At 41.6% G+C, this 23,236-nt stretch overlaps 1 protein-coding gene across 1 annotated transcript in view; it reads left to right on the top strand.

Annotated features, from left to right (window-relative positions):
• Positions 1-23,236, top strand: part of LOC124711183 (aminopeptidase N) — a 318,231-nt gene that overhangs the window by 198,288 nt on the left and 96,707 nt on the right. The window contains exons 7-9 of the mRNA XM_047241110.1: positions 9,701-9,857; positions 12,452-12,533; positions 22,479-22,662. Of these exons, the coding sequence (XP_047097066.1) occupies positions 9,701-9,857; positions 12,452-12,533; positions 22,479-22,662 (423 nt within the window). The remainder of the gene's footprint in view (positions 1-9,700; positions 9,858-12,451; positions 12,534-22,478; positions 22,663-23,236) is intronic.

Genomic DNA, 23,236 nt, shown 5'->3' with positions numbered 1-23,236 from the left:
ATAAATAAGAAATACAGCTTGTTTCTTGGTAAAGCTATGGAAAAGGGAGGGGAGGGGTTGGATGCAAGACCACATCGACCTCCCCACACTTCGTCATCTGCAGCTGCTAAAGGGTGGCCTTTCTCGGGAATTACTGGCTTCGCTCCAGCACAGTGATGCACTGCCGGCGTTTCCCGAAAGAACTTGCCGGCTTCTTACTGCTGGCAACGCCCTTATATATCTTCCCAGACGCCTGCTCCGACACCTATCTTCTGCACTGATTTAGTGACGTCTAAAGTGAGACAGAACCTCGTACGTGTTTATTTTATAGTGGCTCTGCTTCAAGACTGGTTTCATTGGTTCCAGGAAAGCATTTTCCAAATACTTTGTAATACTGATACATGAACAGAGTAATAGAAGGTTGGTGGTCGGAGAAGAAGTTGTTGTTGTTGTTGTTGTCGTCGTTGTTACGGTTACCAGTTCGAAGACACATCAAGCGCAGCTCTCTACGACAATCCTGAGCAAGATTCTTCATCTCTGAAGATGTACTGCAAACTACACTATGTGATCAAAAGTATCCGGACACCCCAAAAAAATACGATTTTCATGTTAGGTGCATTGTGCTGCCACCTACTGCCAGGTATTCCATATCAGCAACCTAAGTAGCCATTAAACATCGTGCGAGAGCAGAATGGGGTGCTCCGCCGCACTCACGGACTTCGAACGTGGTCAGGTGATTGCGCGTAACTTGTGTCGTACGTGTTTACGCACGATTTCCACATTCCTAAACATCACTAGATCTACTGTTTCCGACGTGATAGTGAAGTGGAAACGTGAAGGGACACGTACAGCGCAAAAGCGTACAGGCCGACCTCGTCTGTTGACTGACACAGACCGCCGACAGCTGAAGGGGGTAGTAATGTGCAACAGGCAGACATCTATCCAGAACATCACACAGGAATTCCAAACTGCATCAGGATCCACTGCAAGTACTATGACAGTTGCGCGGGAGGTGAGAAAACTTGGATTTCATGATCGAGGGGCTGCTCATAAACCACATATCACGCCGGTAAATACCAAACGACGCCACGCTTGATGTAAGGAGCGTAAACATTGGACGATTGAACAGTGGAAAAACGTTGTATGGAGTGACGAATCACGGTACACAGTATGGCGATCCGATGGAATGGTGTGGGTATGGCAAATGCCCGGTGAATGTCATCTGCCAGCGCGTGTAGTGTTAACTAAAATTCGGAGGCGGTGTTTTAATTGTCTGGTCGTGCTTTTCATGGAGAGGGCTTGCACCCCTTGCTGTTTTGCGTAACACTATTACAGCACAGGCTTACATTGATGTTTTAAGCACCTTCGTGCTTCCCACTGTTGAAGAGCAATTCGGGGACGGTGATTCATCTTTCAACATGATCGAGCACCTGTTCATGATGGACGGTCTGTGGCGGAATGGATACACGAGAATAACATCCCTGTAATGGACTGGCCTGCACAGAGTCCTGACCTGGATCTTGTAGAACAGCTTTGGAATGTTTTGGAAGACCGACTTCGTGCCAGGCCTCACCGACCGACATGGATACCTCTTCTCAGTGCAATACTGCGTGAAGAATGGGCTGCCATTCCCCAAGAAACTTTCCAGCACCTGATTGAACGTATGCCTGCGAGGTGGAAGCTGTCATCAAGGCTAAGGGATGACCAATACCATATTGAAATCCAGTATTCCCGATGAGAGCGCCACGAACTTGCAAGTCATTTTCAGCCAAGTGTCCGGATACTTTTGGTCACGTAGAGTATGTCCATTTGAATCTTCTTCCTGTGTTCGTGTCTAGAACTCCCTCTACAATTTTTCCCCTCCACATTTTCCTCCATTACGAAATTGACTATTCCTAGATGCATCATATTATGTTTTATCAACTGGTCCCTTCTTTTAGTCAAACTATATCATAAATTTATTTTATCCCAAATTCACTCCAATACCTCCTCATTACTTATGCGATCTACCCGTATTGTCTTCAGGGGATATTCTGTAGCACCAGATATCAAAAGCTTGTATTCTCTTCATGTCTGAATTGCTTGTCGCCCATGTTTCACTGCTGTCGTCCAAAACTACACTCCAGACAAATACCTCCAGAAAAGTTCTCCTAACACTTATATCTATATTAGAAATTAATAAATTCCTCTTTTTTCAAAGAAAAATTTCATGCTATTGCCATTCTATATTTTTATCTTCTCCAGTTTTGCTGCCAAGTAGCAGAACCTGTCAACTACTTTTAGTATCTCATTTGATAATCTAGTTCCTTCAGCATCATTTGTCCTCATCCGACTGCATTCCATTACCTTTCTTTCACTTCTGTTGATGTTCATCTTACAATCTCTTTCCAAGACACTATCCATTCCGTTCAACTGCTCTTCCAAGTTCTTTGCCGTCTCTGACAGAATTAAGCCATTGGCAAAGCTCGAAGTTTTTTAATTCTGTCCCCTGAACTTAAAATCCTTTTCCAAGTATCTCATTTGTTTCCTTTACTTTTTTGCTCATTGTACAAATTGAATAACACTGGACACAGGCTACAACCCAGTCTCACTCCCTTCTCAACTACCTCTTCCCTTTGATGACCTCCGACTTTGATAACAACAGCCTGGTCTCTACATAAGTTGTAAGTAATTTTTCGCTCCTTGTATGTTATCTCTTCTACATTCAAAATTTCAAAGAGTTTACTCCTTTTAACAGTGTCAAATATTTCTCTACGTCTATAAATGCCATAAAAATACGTTTTCCTTTCCATTCTTCCGTCTATCTTCTTTCACAAGACGCAGGATCAGAATTGCTTCGAGTGTTCCTACATTTCTCCAAAATACGAACTGACTTTCCCTTAGGCTTCTATTAGTTTTCCGCTCTTCTGTAAATAATTCGTCTGAGTATTTTACAACCATCGTATCTACATTAATACTCCGCATATTACATTACGGTGCATGGTGGAGCGCACTTCTGACTCCACCGTCTGATCGCCCCTTCCCTGTTTTATCCGAGAATGGCGCGTGGAAGGTGTGATTGCTGGTAGACCTCCGCTTTAGCTCTAATTTCCGGTTGTGGTCATTTCGCGAGACGTAAGTAGTAGGAAGCAATATGTCGCCCGACTCTACCCTGAACGTACCCTCTCGGCAGTATACCTCTCCGTGACGCACTGTGCATCTGTTGTAGCGTCAGTCACTAGAGTTCGGTGGGCATCTCCATAATATTCTCAAGCCGACTAAACGATCCCGTTACGGTTTCGCGGTTAATGCTGTGCCGTCCTACTAACAGATAAAACATGCACTTAAGTGAGTTCTTCAGCAGCGCGGACTGTTCTCAAGCGACATATAATGCACCTCAGCTAAGAAAAGCTGTAAAAAATTAGCTGCACTGCACATGTCAACAGGGTGCATAACAAGTCTGTCTGTAACTACTAAAAGAAAAAAAGTCTTTGTGTTAAACCATTTGTTCTGTACGTAAATTTATGTACACACACTTGCTGCCAAGTACGTTCTGGTACACAGTTCCAGGAATGAATGAAAAAGAAGCATAGGTTTTACTAATACTTTCACAGTTAGAGCACTCTCTCTCTCTCTCTCTCTCTCTCTCTCTAATAGCTATTGTAAGGTTTTAACCCCGGTCTCATGTTGAAAGAACAGCTTTTTATATTAGTTAACAATCAATGTTTAATAGCTTTGAATGTATGCTCAGCTACTATGCAGGTCATCATGTTTGGACTCAAACTCCTAGTTACGACTGCACAGCACACCATGTGCAGCTTTTTACCCTCCGTAGTAAGCCTCCGTTGTCAGTAAAAAAAAATCGAAAATATCTGTAGACATTATCCACAGACGATCATAAACTGTTACTGATAATCCATATTCTACAAAAAATCACTATTACTCAAATTAAATATTAGGAGGATTTGACACAAAGTCAAAAGAATCAGTTAAAGAAAAATCAAGGCCTCGCATAGATTTAAGATGGTCTCTAGCAGTGGATAGTGAGGAGATATTACCTTGATTCCTGGAAAATCACTCATGTGTCCGAAACAAATTTTACACAACTATTTATTTAATCAGTAGTTGCAGATGTCAACACTGAAAGAGTTACTTACTAACCAGCAAGGAAAATCATTTATTACACATAAATCTGTTGATCAAGAAAATTAGCAGTGTTAAAAATTCAATCTTTCACATAAATTACAGAAGAAAAACAATAAGGAAATCTACCTCCAAGATCTCTCCCCCCCAAGAACCATTGACCTTGCCATTAGTGGGGAGGCTTGCGTGCCTCAGCGATACAGATTGCCGTACCGTAGGTGCAACCACAACGGAGGGGTATCTGTTGAGAGGCCAGACAAACGTGTGGTTCCTGAAGAGGAGCAGCAGCCTTTTCAGTAGTTCCACGGGCAACAGTCTGGATGATTGACTGATCTGGTCTTGTAACACTAACCAAAACAGCCTTGCTGTGCTGCTACTGCGAACGGCTGGCTCTGGCTCTGAGCACTATGGGACTTAACATCTGAGGTCATCAGTCCCCTAGAACTTACAACTACTTAAACCAAACTAACCTAAGGACATCACACACATCCATGCCCGAGACAGGATTCGAACCTGCGACCGTAGCGGTCGCGCAGTTCCAGACTGAAGCGCCTAGAAACGCTCGGCCACTCCGGCCGGCCTGCGAACGGCTGAAAGCAAGGGGAAACTACGGCCGTGATTTTTCCCGAGGGCATGCAGCTTTACTGTATGATTAAATGATGATGGCGTCCTCTTGGGTAACATATTCCGGAGGTAAAATAGTCCCCCATTCGGATCTCCGGGCGGGGACTACTCAAGAGGATGTCGTTATCAGGAGAAAGAAAACTGGCGTTCTACGGATCGGAGCGTGGAATGTCAGATCCCTTAATCGGGCAGGTAGGTTAGAAAATTTAAAATGGGAAATGGATAGGTTAAAGATTAATATAGTGGGAATTAGTGAAGTTCGGTGGCACCAGGAACAAGACTTCTGGTCAGGTGAATACAGGGTTAAAAATACAAAATCAAATAGGGGTAATGCAGGAGAAGGTTTAATAATGAATAAAAAAAATAGGAGTGCCGGTAAGCTACTACAAACAGCATAGTGAACGCATTATTGTGACCAAGATAGACACGAAGCCCACGCCTACTACAGTAGTACAAGTTTATATGCCAACTAGCTCTGCAGATGACGAAGCAATTGATGAAATATATGATGAGATAAAAGAAATTATTCAGATAGTGAAAGGAGGCGAAAATTTAATAGTCATGGGTGACTGGAATTCGGTAGTAGGAAAAGAAAGAGAAGGAAATGTAGTAGGTGAATATGGATTGGGGCTAAGAAATGAAAGAGGAAGCCGCCTGGTAGAATTTTGCACAGAGTACAACTTAATCATAGCTAACACTTGGTTTAAGAATCATGAAAGAAGGTTGTATACATGGAAGAAGCCTGGAGATACTGACAGGTTTCAGATAGATTACATAATGGTAAGACAGAGATTTAGGAACCAGGTTTTAAATTGTAAGATATTTCCAGGGGCAGATGCGGACTCTGACCACAATCTATTGGTTATGAACTGTAGATTAAAACTGAAGAAACTGCAAAAAGGTGGGAATTTAAGGAGATGGGACCTGGATAAACTGAAAGAACCAGAGGTTGTAGAGAGTTTCAGGGAGAGCATAAGGGAACAATTGACAGGAATGGGGAAAGAAATACAGTAGAAGAAGAATGGGTAGCTTTAAGAGATGTAGTAGTGAAGGCAGCAGAGGACCTAGCAGGTAAAAAGACGAGGGCTAGTAGAAATCCTTGGGTAACAGAAGAAATACTGAATTTAATTGATGAAAGGAGAAAATATAAAAATGCAGTAAATGAAGCAGACGAAAAGGAATACAAACGTCTCAAAAACAAGATCGACAGGAAGTGCAAAATGGCTAAGCAGGGATGGCTAGAGGACAAATGTAAGGATTTAGAGGCTTATCTCACTAGGGGTAAGACGGATACTGCCTACAGAAAAATTAAAGAGACCTTTGGAGAACAGAGAACCTCTTGTATGAATATCAAGAGCTCAGATGGAAACCCAGTTCTAAGCAAAGAAGGGAAAGCAGAAAGGTGGAGGAAGTATATAGAGGGCCTATAAAAGGTCAATGTACTTGAGGACAATATTATGGAAATGGAAGAGGATGTAGATGAAGATGAAATGGGAGATAAGATACTGCGTGAAGAGTTTGACAGAGCACTGAAAGACCTGAGTGGAAAGAAGGCCCCGGGAGTAGACAACATTCCATTAGAACTACTGACGGCCTTGGGAGAGCCAGTCCTGACAAAACTCTACCATCTGGTGAGCAAGATGTATGAGACAGGCGAAACACCCTCAGACTTTAAGAAGAATATAATAATTCCGATCCCAAAGAAAGCAGGTGCTGACAGATGTGAAAATTAGCGAACAATCAGTTTAATAAGTCACGGATGCAAAATACTAACGCGTATTCTCTACAGACGAATGGAAAAACTCGTAGAAGCTGACCTCGGGGAAGATCAGTTTGGATTCCGTAGAAATGTTGGAACACGTGAGGCAATACTGACCCTACGACTTATCTTAGAAGCTAGATTAAGGAAAGGCAAACCTACGTTTCTAGCATTTGTAGACTTAGAGAAAGCTTTTGACAATGTTGACTGGAATACTCTCTTTCAAATTCTAAAGGTGGCAGGGGTAAAATACAGGAACCGAAAGGCTATTTACAATTTGTACAGAAAGCAGATTGCAGTTATAAGAGTCGAGGGACATGAAAGGGAAGCAGTGGTTGGGAAGAGAGTGAGATAGGGTTGTAGCCTCTCCCCGATGTTATTCGATCTGTATATTGAGCAAGCAGCAAAGTAAAAAAAGAAAAAGTCGGAGTAGGTATTAAAATTCATGGAGAAGAAATTAAAACTTCGAGGTTCGCCGATGACATTGTAATTCTGTCAGAGACAGCAAAGGACTTGGAAGAGCAGTTGAACGGAATGGACAGTGTCTTGAAAGGAGGGTATAAGATGAACATCAACAAAAGCAAAACGAAAATAATGGAATGTAGTCGAATTAAGTCAGTTGATGCTGCGGGAATTAGGTTAGGAAATGAGACACTTAAAGTAGTAAAGGAGTTTTGCTATTTGGGGAGCAAAATAACTGATGATGGTCAAAGTAGAGAGGATATAAAATGTAGACTGTCAATGGCAAGGAAAGCGCTTCTGGAGAAGAGAAATTTGTTAACATCGAGTATTGATTTAAGTGTCAGGAAGTCGTTTCTGAAAGTATTTGTATGGAGCGTAGCCATGTATGGAAGTGAAACATGGACGATAGCTACTTTGGACAAGATGAGAATAGAAGCTTTCGAAATGTGGTGCTACAGAAGAATGCTGAAGATTAGATGGGCAGACCATAGAACTAATGAGGAGGTACTGAATAGGATTGGGGAGAAGAGAAGTTTGTGGCACAATTTGACTAGAAGAAGGGACCGGTTGGTAGGACATGTTCTGAGGCATCAAGGGATCACCAATTTAGTATTGGAGGGCAGCGTGGAGGGTAAAAATCGTAGAGGGAGACCAAGAGATGAACACACTAAACAGATTCAGAAGGATGTAGGTTGCAGTAGGTACTGGGAGATGAAGAAGCTTGCACAGGATAGAGTAGCATGGAGAGCTGCATCAAACCAGTCTCAGGACTGAAGACCACAATAATAACCTCGAAGATATATTTCTATTAATATTTCTGGACAAACATGTGGGAGGGTATACAAATTGAAACACATCGGGGATAAATGTGGTTCCCGACCATATCAAACAAAATAATTGCTCCAAGCATCCTGACAAAAAATCAACAAATTCTCGGAACAAAATAGCGTCTGCAAGGGACAGTTATCTTTCTTTTCTTCAGAAACAGGTAAGTGAAACTACATCCAAATGCTGATGGACAAGTATCAAATGATGTACAGATTCACGTGGTCGTCTTGTAAAAATCGTTTAGAGAATTTCTAAGTCCCAAGCGCATATAAAACCGGAATCGTTACGAAAAATGATACATAAAAATATTCGCACAAAGATACTGCAATAAAGAAACGCAGTTCGGACGCTAGGCATGGCTAGATCTCATCAAAGGAAGTTGCAGACAAGAGCATCGAGGTCTGCGCCCTTCATCTAGAGACACCAGCACGGACTCAACTCCAGCTCGTGAAGGGCACGGTATATGATCAAACAGGTCTGTAAACGAATGGTACCAACAAAGTCTGTCAATTAAACCTCACTTTTGAAGCAGGCGCTGTTCGTGTTGCACAGTATTTTCACACTAGTTGAAGTGGCTACCAATTTAGAAAAGCTTTTCTGGCCGTGACTTCAGCAACGTGTATAAAGAAGGGAAAAAAACAAGGCGCTGTTCTAGGAAATGGTTGAAATTGAGAAAGAAATTTGGTAAAGTAAATATTACACTCGGAACCTGAGGATTTCATCAACTTTCTCCGAACAGACAATCAATCTTTTAATAACCGAGTGTCTTCCCCTTTCATTGGAAAAGAAGACACAAGTATGCGAAAATTTATTCTCTTCTACTTGGTCCTCTACTGTCAGTTCATTAAAATGCAGCAAAGTGGCAACAGATATATCGTCCGTGGAAGAAATGGACCGCTTAGATTTTTTATTTTGTTTTATTGTACTTCTGTTTGTATGTTGTGCATAGAATATTGATTCTCTTATTATCCTCTTCCCGTGTAATATATGACTGGGAAAGACACAACAACTCTACCCTTTTGGCAATTGTCAGTGCTGTTTTGTTTTTATCTTTGATCGTAGTTTGCATGGTTGTAGATGCTCACGACGCCGAGAGACAAATTGTAATAAAATTCTTTTTCACTGAACATGCACAGCGACTCACCGACACAAACAATGTCCAGCACCCTGTCAAATCTTCTCGCAATCAAAATTTCTCTCAAACACGACATTCTCTGTGTTTGACAAATATGTCGAACAGTGTCATACGTCGTCAGATATTTGACAAACTTAGTAAAGTTTGTCAAATTTTTTGATCGTATAAGGGGCCTTAGGGAATCACTAATTCTGACCTACCGCCCTTCTGTGGGCGTGCTAAGAACTACGAAAAAAGTACTACTGTCGCTCACGCGCGTGTCGGCTCGAAGAGCATAGCGCAAGGCAAGCTTGGATCGACTATCGTGTGCGTCTTTGAAGAAGCTACACGCCAGCAACACCGTGGACAAAACAATTATATCGTTGTAATGAAATGAGGCTATCAGCCACTTTTCGATTACAACGAGTCAAGAGAGGCAGAGATGTGATTAAGCAGCTACACTACTTTTCAGGATGAACAAGTTTCAAATCACAGTCCGGGTATCCAGATTTATATCCAGATTTATACTATCCGTGATTTGCCAAATCGATTAAGACGATGTTTTCGATGGTTCCTTTGAATGGGAAGCGTCCGATTTTCTTCCCCAATCGGAGTTCGTGCTCCATCTCTAATGAACTCGTCGTCGACGAGAAGTTAAATCCTAATCTTCCTACCATTCATGCAGTTATGGCTGCCTTTTCACGCACTCAGCAACATTATTCACTACGCTAGTAAGTGAATGCATAGATCCCAACAACAATCGAAGGCATCGCGCACTGACTCATTTGACAACTTCCGGGGTGTCTTCTCAGGTGGAGCCGACGTGGAGGGTGCTGGAGCAGATGGTAACAGCCGACCTGCAGAACGTAATGTCCCTCGACGCCCTCGAGTCATCGCACCAGATTTCTATCGAGGTGGGCCATCCCGACGAGATCAACGAGATCTTCGACAGGATCTCCTATGGCAAAGGTAAGCGGCCATCTTCGTAATCGTTTCTGTTATAACAATGGCGACAATATATCGCGAAGCGAGTCGCAGTGACTAAAGAACAAATCCTCTAACAACGCCGGCTTGGTTTTAAGAAGCACATGCAAATTACAGGATGCATCTTATTACTCTTATCTGTTATACAATAGTTGTATTTGTTATTGCAATACCAAGAGTTAACTAAATCTGTCGACATCGTTTTGTTGCATTTGGTTTCCAGAAAGGAGTGTTTCCAATCGTGTTTATTAGACGTGACTTATCTATATTACTAACCTGCTGAAAAAGGTTCATTGTTGTTGTTGCAGGTTGCCTATGTAACGGCTTCCAGAGGCAACAAAGATTTGATTTTCAGTATTTCACGTGATTATTGAACGAATTTAAAGATTTAAATTTCTGTCATAATCTGCCCCATTAAGAAGTGTAATCTTAACTTAGAAGTTCAACTCAATAAGACCAATATTACAGTGAGAAACTGTGTATTTGCCTTGAGGCAGCGTAAGTGACTTCATCCAGCATTTAAAAATGAGAGCACTTAGCGACTTCCAAAGAACTTTGCACTTAATTTCAAACTTTTTCCGACCTTTTTCTTGAGACACCCTCACAGAATAATGAAAGAAAAATAGTTTATCGCTTACCACATTTTCGCTGTACATGCCACAAAGCTTCAGCGCCAGTCATGAGGTTTTAATTTACTACTTCATTTTACTAATGACTCTATTCACAGCACATTTTCCAGACAGTATCCATATATACCACCGAATGTTCCTCCAAATTATATCAATGTATGAAACATATTTCAGTTGGCACGATGTCATAAATATTGAGATGCGTGAAAAACTAGCTTCTCTTAAAATAGAGTTGTTTTATACATGAGTGCGCTATTCTTTTAGGTAATCACGCTGATGGGTGGGGTTGGTGGGGGGGGGGGGGGGGCGTGAAGAAGGGCATGTGGTGTTAATCGTCGTCATCCTAAGCAGGCAACCTAAGCTGTCAACAAAAGCGTCTGGAGCAGATGTTTGCTTCAGTGCAGAAGAAAAATAAATGTACATTTAGGAGCATTATAGCTAATGATAACATTATGCATGAAAGAACGACCATAGACGTTTTTGAAGAAACTAGTGTTTCAACTGCGTTGTAAACTTGGCATATGAATCAATCCCCAGAATCTTTTACTGTGCTGCAGAATGTGTGGTTTGAAGCTTTCTAACACATTACAACACTTTACCGGATCGGTACACTCTCCTGGAGCTTTCACGGGCGTGCTCTTACTAGCTCAGTCATCCAAACATATCTCAATAGTTTGATCCGTCAGTGACTCTCCCAGCTCTTCTAAATTCCACATTTATCACTCCTACATATCTTGCTGGAGCATAACTCCTGGGAGAAAGAAAGTGCCATTGTGATGCTTTCATAACGAATCCTCCTGTATCGACAAGGAGTGCTCTTCCTGATTCCTAGACTGAACGCCACAGAGCGAAGTACTGGAACAATTAAACTTGTAGCCGCATCATAACGATTTTCCAGAAGGTTCATTTCGCCATAATTGGCGGCACACAGTTTCATTAAGCCAATACCTTACATGGCTAATCCATGTCTGTACAATTCACATCTACATAATTGTTCTGCAATTAGCAATTAAGTGCCTGGCAGAGGGTTCATAGAATCACCTTCAAGCTATTTCTCTTCCGTTGCACTCTCGAACTGCGCGAGAGAGAAATGAGCAATTAAAACTTTCCGTGCGAGCTCTGATTTCTGTTATTTTATTACGGTGATTATTTCTCCCATTGTATGTGTGAGCCAACACAATATTTTCGCAATCGGAGGAGGAAGTCGGTGATTGTAATTTCATGACAATATCCTGCCGCAACTAAAAACGCCTTTGTTTTAATGATTCCCACCCCCATTCGCGTATCATATGCGTGGCACTCTCTCCCCTATTTCGCGATAATACAAAACGAGCTGCCCCTCTTTGGACTTTCTTGATGTCCTCCGTCAGTCCCATCTGATGCGGATCCCACACTGCACAGCAACACTCCAGAAGAATGCGGCCAAGCGTGGTGTAAGCAGTCTAATAGACTTGTTGCACTTTCTAAGTGTACTGCCAGCAAATCGCAGTCTTTGGTTTGCATTTGCCATAACTTTAAGTTATCCGTAATTGTAGTCTCTTAGATTTTTGTGATTTATCCTATAACCGAAATTTAGCGGATTTCTTATAGTACTCATGTGGATGCTTTCAGCTTGTCAATACTTAGAGTGAAGTGCCACTTTCCGCATCATACAGATAACTTGTCTAAATTATTTTGAAAATACCACCATTATTCAGGGCGTTAGAGGTGCAAGTGCAGATATTTTTGTTGATGACTGCGAACAGTGTATCTAATCACATTACGTCAGTATTTACTTCATTTGCACGCTAACAATTATGGCTATTAGGAGTAGTATGTTTTTAGGTTGGTTACTATCTCAAAGTACGTGTGGCAAGAGCAAGCCATTATTGCTTATTTTCAGGTGAGCAGTACGCTAAGTTCTGAAAATTTTCTGTTTGAGGAACTACTATATTTTTTGTTTTATTTTAGGTGCTTCCATAATTCGGATGATGGACCATTTCCTTGGAACGGAGGTATTCAGGAAAGGCCTGACCAGATATCTGAACAAGTGGTGAGTACAATCATTTACTGCAGCCTAGTTATTAACTGTCTTCATGAACTGTTATATTTTAGATATATTATAGTTTCGATATCGCGTTCTTTCAGTTAGGTATTACCATCTCATCAGAAATATAAAGTGGACGTTCTAGCAAGTAACATACTTCTAAAATAGGTCGCTCAAATACAACGAGAAATAGAAATCATAACATTGGCAGGTTTGTTTTGTAATTCATACAAGTGGTACGCTGTAGCGTAAACGGTTAGTGGTAAGAGTCCTACTCTGACTACAGTAGACTTTTAAAATCAATCTCACCTTTCATAAAACTACGATGTTCTCGTGATCAGTACAAAATCATTCTTATGTAACGAAGTACTAATGAAAGAGTTTCGTCTGAACTACATTCACCGATAACTTAGCATATTTTTGCAGATTGTGTTCCACAGCTTATATCAATTGTAAAAGTGGCGTCATGTAACACCTCAAGCTACTGTTTAATTTCTTCTTTGTAGTGCAATCATCTTCGGTCAAAGACCACAATCCACCAGGATTTTTTTTAACAGAAAGTGTTACACACAAACATTATTAACAATTAATGTTCAGTCATGCTGGGGTAGATTCATGGCATATGGTATAGTGTCTGTTACAATATATGGTCAGAAAAAGGTATATCAGCAAACAGAATAACCGATAATACAAATTTCTACCTGTTACTGTTGCCATTACTGTCGCTGCTATTAACTGTGAAAGATGAGTTTTGTCAGTATTTCTTAAGTGCAACTGGCGACAAAGCGAAGTGGTATAGTACTTAAGACAGTGGACTCGCAATGTAATGGAGCAGGGTTCAATTCCCAATCCGGCCGACAAGTCTTAGTTTTACCATGGTTTCATTAAATGGCGTGAGGAGAATTTCAGGATCATTACTTTGAAAAATACACGACTATTTTTTTTTACCTTCCTTGTCCATTCTAAGTTTGTACTCCATCTTTGAAGACGTTGCCATCGACGGTTCGTTAGCCCGAATCTCATTTCTTCTCGACGATTGTCACTCGACTCACAACCCCGTCCTCACTGTGGAAAGTAAGCCCCCGGGTTCGGGTTCCAGTCCAGCACACATTTTGAATTTGCCAGGAAGTTCAAAATGAGTCCGGATGCTGTGTGGACAGACCATGACACTTCAACTGCCAGCCATGGAAATCGTCTGAAAATATGAAATAGTTTTTTGAGTTGCGAGAACACGAATCAAATTAATGCAAAAAGTCTGACCGCCGACTTGCCTTACAAGAGCTAAACCTGCGTAGGCAACGCGGAACGTGTAGCATCTCTTTAATAGCACGCCATACTTCATAATATTTTTGTTATCTGCCTGGACAGCCGTGCGGGTTAAAGAGCGCATTCAGGTCAAATCATCGCAGCAGATTAACGATGAGTTTTGGTGTGCCGGTCAGCCTGGATGTGGTTTTCAGGCGGTTTCCCACCTACGACTAAGTGAATACCGGACTAGTATCCAACTCCCGCCTCAGTTACACGATTTGCAAACATCATTTTATTTTTATTTATTTTTGGAATTGGGCAGCAAAGAACATGCAGCCAACAGTGGTTACAAAAATGCTATGTTACCATAATCGAAATCACCACATCAGAACAATAAAAAGGAGTTAGCTGTAAAAACATAAGTTCTTAACGTAAAACAAAAACGCTTAAAGACGAACATCATAGAGCCAGCAGTAGTTACAACAGTGCTTAGTTGACATTAGTACAGTTTTCACAATAAAACAACGCTAAGAATGTGAAGTACAAGCCGTTGTCTCCTGATAACAGTGTCTAGAAGCGATGATTGTCAACTGTGTTGGTGGGCGGGATAACGCCCGCTTCCCAGCCTCATTCGAATGAGAGAAGTCACATGACTTCCACTAAGCTTCACCGAGCTGAACCATGGCCAAGAAGAGACGTTAGGTTTTATGGCCGCCAGGTAGCCGCCCTTCTAGTGCTGGGATATGTGCCATTCATAATTCTTGTCGTGAGAAATAGCTTTCCTGAATGCAGAGTTGAAATCCGTAGAAGGGTTTGGTGTTGGGCGGAACGATCCTTCTGTAATGCTCCTCTTATGGGGCGGTCAATAGTTTGAATGCCATGATGCCGTTTTATCCGCAGTAAACGGACGTCAATGCTCAATGTGCACGGGTCTATTTTGGCCTCCAAGACATATCTGTTAGTCTGTTTCTCAAATGCCGGATGTTGTAGTTTCTGCAGCATCGCAAATATTAGAAAACTTCCTCTCGCTTACACTGAGTAACACTATCACAGACAGTTGGGGTGCACATATTACGTCCAGAGGGATAATGGAGTGGCGACAGGATGGGCATCCGACCACACCTTACATCCCTCAACAAGAATGCCGACCCTGCGCCAATGCGAGGCAAAGGCACAAAAAAAAGAAGACTTCATTATATTTTTATTTACTGGAGAAGTTGATATCGCACGTATACTAAGAAATCACAGCACACGATCTGAATATTTTCTGCACATAAATTAGGTGTTTCCGTCTAAAGGAGAAGCCACGCATTGATGCCCTGTGTGGTAAAATTATGAACTACAGAGTTAATATTATTAAAGGAAAACAAAGTTGACCGTTCAGAATGACCCATCGACACTAGAGACTTAACACTACCTCAGTTGAACGAGAGCTTTTCACAATGCAGATGATTTCCTTTTGAAAGTAAAACCATGAATCACTTACTGATGACACAGGCCAACGATGGAACAACTTTTTTCCAGAAAAAACCTTATTCTTATGTGTTTTAGGGTGGGAAATCCAAATATGATACTTAAAAAAACTGTATCACCCACCATTTCTTCACATTTTACAGTTAAATTTATTAAATTAAGCGATTTTTAAAGAATTTAATAGTTTTTATATAATTAAGATAATTTAAAAAGGAGGTGTAATGAATGTGTATGACGTTGGTAGCACTGCTAAAAACATTTGCTGACAAAAACAGGTCGATTCTATTTTTGTGTTAACAGATGGTGTTTTGCTTACTGTCAACCTAACCTCACTTTCCCGTTTCCTGTACATGCGATCAGTACAATGTCTAATCGTGGTTGTAAAACCTCTGCTGACAGTTTTTGTTATATTTGTGGTGAATTTATGATTAAAAACACCAGAGAAACATTACAGACTTTGTGAAAAAGGTTTATCTATCAGTCTTTGGATCTAAACTTGGGCGCCAGGTAAAGCATGTTATGTGTGAGTAGAAGATCTGAGAAAATGGTCCAAAAAGGAGAAAAAAGGCTTTAGATTTGCTGTTCCTATGGTATGGATGGGGCCAAGAAATTATTCCTATGATTGCTAGTTTTGCAGTGGTGATATTGCTTGTCATAATTCGAAAAACAAGATGGTAATAAGTTACCCTAACCTTCTGTCCGCCATCCGACCAGTAGGGCATGGTGTAGATTTCCCGGTTCCTGAACCACCAGATGATTTAAATTCTATTCCAACAGAAGTATTTTCTGATGTACAATCTAATTTGGATCAACCAGATGATGATGAAGTGCACTGTAATACAGAAAGTCTAGAGCCCAATTTGTTTACTCAGCCCGAGCTTAACGATTTGGTTAGAGATCTGGGCTTAACGAAAGAAAAAGCTGAATTGTTTGGCTCTAGGTTAAAAGAAAAGAAGTTATTAGCAGTTGGAACCAGCATATACATGTATAGAAAGAGCGAGCAGCAATTTTCAAAGTTTTTTTCAACAAGAAGGTGATTTAGTGTACTGCTCTACATTCCCGGTCTGATGAATGAGTTTGGTACTGAATACAAAAAGGATGACTGGAGGCTGTTTATTGATTCATCCAAAACTAGTTTAAAGGCTGTTTTATTACACAATGGTAACATGTATGCACTTCACCGAGAAGTTCACAAGCGAGTCATCGCAGAAAAAGCTACACAACAAGCTTCAAAGAAAAAGGAAAAGAAAATACAAATCAATTCCAGCTGACAAGTGAAACCTCTATTAACACATATCATAGTGTTAAGTAGCTTACTGTAAATACAAAACATGCTGGTTATAGGCGCTACAGTCTGGAAGCGCGCGACAGCTACGGTCGCAGGTTCGAGTCCTGCTTCGGGCGTGGGTGTGTTTGATGTCCTTGGGTTGGTTTAGTTTAAGTAGGTCTAAGTTTTAGGGGACTGATGACCTCAGAAGTTAAGTCCCATAGTGCTTAGAGCAATTTGAACCATTTTTTTGTTCTAACAAAGCGTTTCATTAATTTCCCCATTTACCGTATACCATAGGACTTATATACTATATAATAAAAAGCATATTGCTCGAAAACTATGGGTGATACAAAAAATTAAGGCTATATTTTGATTCATCTCATAAAAATCTATAAAGATCAGCTATCAAAGTAAAAAAAGTTATTCAGAAAAATTTTTTCGTTGGCCTGTGTAATGACTCTATTGATTCTAAATGGAGGCGTTTCCTGTTTCCAAACCTCACGTTCGTCTTCTGAGGGCTCTAGTTTTCTTGTACGCAGACCGTAGTCTATTGATTATCGTCGCTGCCTTTAGATCGTGGGACCCTGGATTCGATTCACTGCCATCTAGATGATAGGGGACTGAGAGAGTATGTTGTTCTCATGACTTCATCTCATCATCATTATCATCGGCGCTCAAGTCGCCTAAGTGACGTCAGATTGAAAGACTCGCACTACGTGGCAGAGCTATCCCAGTCGAGTCTCCCAGCCATGCCATACCATCATTTCATTTCATTTAGCAGTTTTCCTTTATGTCCTTTATATTGTGTTCACGATGAGATGTCGGTGATTTTTCGCTGTGATTAAAGTTTCTTGCGAAGGTCGTAGCGTGCAGACTGAACAGATATTAGAAAAGTTTCTGACAAAGAGAGTAATTAACAGTGGCTAGTTGCCGTAACGTCCTCGACACCCCACAGAAAGTCTTGAATGAAAGTTTTTCACTATCAACTTACTCCGTAAAGGTGTGCTTACGATCAGAATAATACCGTGAAACCTTCCTCACACAAAAATCATGGAATCTGACCTAATCTCAGAGCAGACTGTTCCCTAGGCTTGTGTTACTTAAAAAGTTCCGAAGGTGGAGCACAGCAATACCTTTCACAACAGTCTGGCAACACGATGTGGACGCGGATATAAACTAGTTTATCGTTGAAATAAATCCAAGATATGTTGCGCCAAATTTATTACGGCGTTCTGTCCCATAAACCCTGACATGTTACACTGCTCTAACAATTAAAATAAAACGCAACATACTTAATTACAAAATACATCGATATTTCTACTTCGTAGCCACGTCGGAACAAGTGTTCTGACGCCGAGTAACTCTAGATTCAGATTCAATTACTATAATGAAGTATTTTACTGTGATCGCTCTCGTTCGTAACAGACACATTAATTTTTATTGTGTCTGTACCTTTTGGCTCCAAACTTAATGTTTTGAGACAAGAAGTAAATGGTCGCATATTAATATTTAGTGAACACTTTTAATCGTACTACAGTTACTTTAGTTCATAAAAACTGTTTGAAGCGACGAGCACCATCCTCAGTACAGTAATTATACAGTATGAGCAAGAGAAAACTGACCCGGAAGATGTTTCATGCAACGTAAGGTAGGCAACGCAGCTTACATCAGTTGCATGGGACGGATGATGTAAGCTGTGTTGTCTATCTCAAGGTGCATGAAACATCAGTTTTCTTTTGCTCACACGTTATTTCGCCACACTAGCTCTAATAAACAATGTGTTGTACAATGAGACAGGCAGCTATTGCCGCGCGGGATTAGACGAGCGGTCTGCGGCGATGCAGTCATGGACCGTGCGGCTGGTCCCGGCGGAGGTTCGAGTCCTCCCTTGGGCATGGGTGCGTCTTTAGGATAATTTAGGTTAAGTAGTGTGTAAGCTTAGGGACTGATGACCTTAGAAGTTAAGTCCCATAAGATTTCACACACATTTGAACATTTTGAACAGGAAGCTGTTACATTACCCTTAAGTTCTCCTCAATTTCTACAAAGGTTTCAAACCCCAACCACTTCATATGAGCCCATAGTAAATATCAAAGAGAGTGACATCTGGTGGCCGCGCTAGCTATTGGACAAGTAATGAGGGTACCTGCTTGTCAGGTGTTTGTGGGCATTAATATCGAAGTGGGATGGTGCGTCTTCTGCTTAAATCAGATCTTCTTGTGGATAACTCCATTACGACCGACTGATTCCTCGTCTGTGAAGAGTACAAACTATAGGAAGTTCAACGCTATAGTGCTACACTGGGTAACCCAATACTAGCATAGAATTACGAATTGTGTATTGTTTCTTAATGTTGCGCCGCAAGTACGCATGCGTCAAGCCTTGTTCGTCATAAAACAAGCTATTTACAAATATGTGTCTTCCACACATTGCTCAAAACCTCTTAGCATCTGAAATATTGTTTTCCGACCACTGGTTTCTTACCTTAAAATATTCAATGTAGCATCCTGTAGCGAGTTTATAATTTGGATACTAAAATTTTGTGAAGCATTTTAGCCCAGTGCGCCGAAGCCCTGAAGGCAGGGCTGCGCTTGACTCTGTATTTTTTCCCTAATGAAGTCACATCTTCTCATTTACATTCCATTGACTACGAACGTAATGACCCAACGTCAGATCATTATAATATTTTAATACAACATAGTGTGTACTATTCTTTGTATATTCCGAAATTTAGACTTTCATGTTGCAATTAATTAAATGTAATTGTGAAATTTTCTTTGTAACATTTCTGCATCAGTGGGCGGTCAACGAAATTGTGTTACAAGCTGTCGTTACAAAATGTATAGTATTTAGAAGTTAAGAGTATGGTTAATTTGTTATGTACAATATAATCACATGTGTCTCGCGTGACCGATGTTTCCTAAAACCGTACTGGTTTGTGCAGAAGAGCTTCTCAGAGACTAGAAAGGTCATTATGTCTGAACACAAAATATGTTCCATGATTCTACTACACATCGATGTCAGTATTTTCACAATCAAAATTGTACTTTTTAACACAGTCGAAAGTCATTGCCTAAACGATGCGTTAACTAACGTGTTTCTGCGCGAACGTCGACGCAGTATTTGAAACGTATTAGTACTCACGAAAGTACTTTTTAGCTCGGAGGATAGTATTTTTGTTGGGCGTTCATGTGCACGCTCCTCTGCTACGGGAGTCGAATACTCGTACTAAGTCCTGGTGCACGGCGCGCTAATGCGAAAGCAAGCCCCTTTTCTACCTTGTGTGCACTTCCACAATGTAAGTTACAAAAAACTAAGTCAGTTTTATAATTGGATGAATGGATATTTGATATTATCTTCAAATATCTTCTTTAGTCATAATCTACTGTAGCCTCAAGTTACTAGAACTACTTTCACGATGCTGCCAGTATCTCGCATTGTTGCACAGTAGGCCTCCAAAGGAATCGCATCGCGTGCTTTTCATGCCACAGAAGTTATACATAGGCTAAGAACCTTCTGTAACTTTCTTGTTACAAACTGATTTCCGGCGCACTAGATACTTTTTCTCATTTCCGGCCTTGCCGCACTGTAGTGCCGTACCACCTCCTACACCTAATATTTTCAAGTATGGCTATGCAATTCCAGTGTCTCTGCTCTTTACTGTCTTCTATTTAATAAAGAAATCAGTTCATAAAAACATAGTTTCATCATGTTATCATATGGGTGGCACGATTTTTATCATTAAACTTAAATGAAACCTTTAGTTACTTCTATTATTAACAAAAATTGAATCAACATTATTAACCATAACATTGAAATAAGGAGAAAATAAAGGAATATAAACTCCCCTTACGCTGGTAAGTATGTTGCCCCGCGTCTGTTTGCACTAAACCGACCATACACGTGAGAGTTGTGTTTGGATATGAGCAAATTCGTTGCACCTCGCCTGTATCTACAGAGGTCTCCTACCTGAATGTCCCTTTCGCAGCAGCTGATACTACCAGTTCGTAGATTTACTGATTGAGTCTTGAGATGTCGGAGTACTATTATGTGAAAGTCGTGGAATAGCGAGGAACTTGACTTCAGAATGACCACCTCAGGTAAATTTTAGGGATGCCAGCTTTAAAAGCTGTTTTCAATTCCTGCCGCAGCACAAGATCAAAACAATTTTATAGTCACTGATGTCACACAACCTTCAATCAATTGGCGCACAATAACACGTTATACATTGCTGCCCATTAAAATTGCTACACCAAGAAGAAATGCAGATGATAAACGGGTATTCACTGGACAAATATATTATACTCGAACTGACATGTGATTACATTTTCACGCAATTTGGGTGCATAGATCCTGAGAAATCAGTACCCAGAACAGCCACCTCTGGCCGTAATAACGGCCTTGATACGCCTGGGCATTGAGTTAAACAGAGATTGGATGGCGTGTACAGGTACAGCTGCCCACGGAGCTTCAACACGATAACGTATTGTGACGAGCCAGTTGCTCGGCCACCATTGAACAGACGTTTTCAGTTGGTGAGAGATCTGGAGAATGTGCTGGCCAGGGCAGCAGTCGAACATTTTCTGTATCCAGAAAGGCCCGTACAGAACCTGCAACATGCGGTCGTGCATTATCCTGCTGTAATGTAGGGTTTCGCAGCGATCGAATGAAGGGTAGAGCCACGGGTCGTACCACATCTGAAATGTAGCGTCCACTGTTCAAAGTGCCGTCAATGCGAACAAGAGGTGACCGAGACGTGCAACCAATGGCATCCCATACCATCACGCCGGGTGATACGCCAGTATGGCGATGACGAATACACGCTTCCAATGTGCGTTCACCGCGATGTCACCAAACACGGATGCGACCATAATGATGTTGTAAACAGAACATGTCTGTAATGCAGCGTGAAGGGTAACCGCAGCCATGGTCTCCGAGCTGATAGTCCATGCTGCTGCAAACGTCGTCGAACTGTCCGTGCAGATGGTTGTTGTCTTGCAAACGTCCCCATCTGTTGACTCAGGGATCGAGACGTGACTGCACGATCCATTACAGCCATGCGGATAAGATGCCTCTCATCTCGACTGCTAGTGATACGGGGCCGTTGGGATCCAGCACGGCGTTCCGTATTACCCTCCTGAACCCACTGATTCCATATTCCGCTAACAGTCATTGGATGTCGACCAACGCGAGCAGCAATGTCGCGATACGATAAACCGCAATCGCGATAGGCTATAATCCGACCTTTATCAAAGTCGGAAACGTGATGGTACGCATTGCTCCTCCTTACGCGAGGCATCACAACAACGTTTCACCTGGCAACGCCGGTCAACTGCTGTTTGTGTATGGGAAATCGGTTGGAATCTTTCCTCATGTCAGCACGTTGAAGGTGTCACCAACGACGCCAACCTTGTGTGAATGCTCTGAAAAGCTAATCATTTGCATATCACAGCATCTTCTTCCCGTCGGTTAAATTTCGCGTCTGTAGCACATCATCTTCGTCGTGTAGCAATTTTAATGACCAGTAGTGTAATATTCACATTCGCACCCAATTCAATAATTACGACTGTCAGCATCTCACGACCGTTTCTGTAGTCATATGATTATATTTTAACCAACGATAATTAAGCCATTATGCCCGAGCAGTGACAGCCGTTCCTGGCGTCAAACTGTTCGGCCAGACAGGGACCTGGATTTTTTTATATTTCGGCTACATTCAGCGAATAGCTAGCGAGGACGTTGTTCCCGTGCAACATCACCAAACTGCCAGGCTGGAAGCTTCACATCATGAGGATGCCACATTTACCTTCTGTCCAGACTTATGGTCTTGTGCAGCATTGCATCACCCCACGAAACGCATTTAGCATAATTAGGAGACATTTACACAATACTACAGCACTGTCGCTACGCTACACAGTGATTCGGTCACTACTTTGGCACTTACTGCGGCTGCGTTGCAGGAAGTACCAGAGCTCGACGCAGAACGACCTGTGGGCTGCGCTGACGGAGCAGGCGCACGAGTCTGGCTCGCTGCCACGTGACATGACGGTGCGCCAGGTGATGGACACGTGGACGCTGCAGACCGGCTTCCCCGTGGTCACCGTCACCAGGGACTACGTCACCGGCGGCGCCACGCTCACACAAGTATGTATCATCACCGACACAGGCCAACGAAAATATATTTCTTTGCTTACTTTTTGTTAAACGTAGTACAAGCACTTCAATGTGGCAATAGCTCGGAAGTGTAAGCACACGTAAACTTAGCTGCTGGATCAAAGGAGCTGTGAAGGAACAAGTCCCACCCCACTCTCTCAGGGCTGATAGCCCGCACTCTGGATTTGTCCTTCTCCGAGAGCAGAATTATAATGGGAGCCGTACTTGAACCCTGTGACAGATATGGAGAAGTCTCTCATTCGTTTCAAAATAAGAAAAGAAAACAATGATCGACGCACAACACTAAGCAAAGTTGAGTATTCAAAGCATTAGCTACTGCAATTAATTGCTATATTTTACAGTGCTGTAAACTAGTTAGACCCAACCAATACCAGCATCTAAAGCAACCACAATTCAGTGCCCCCACCCACCCAAAACGGCCATCTTAAAATGTTGGTACAATAATAACTTAATCCTAAGTGTTCTTTTTTTTTAACTGAATCCATTTTTGACATCACTGTTCACCGCTTTTCTCTATGAAGTACAATTTTGTCATAATGTGATT

Source organism: Schistocerca piceifrons, chromosome 8 (assembly GCF_021461385.2).
Source record: "Schistocerca piceifrons isolate TAMUIC-IGC-003096 chromosome 8, iqSchPice1.1, whole genome shotgun sequence".
NCBI lineage: Eukaryota > Metazoa > Arthropoda > Insecta > Orthoptera > Acrididae > Schistocerca > Schistocerca piceifrons.
Note: the sequence above shows the minus strand (reverse complement) of the source record. Positions and strands in the feature narration are given on the sequence as shown.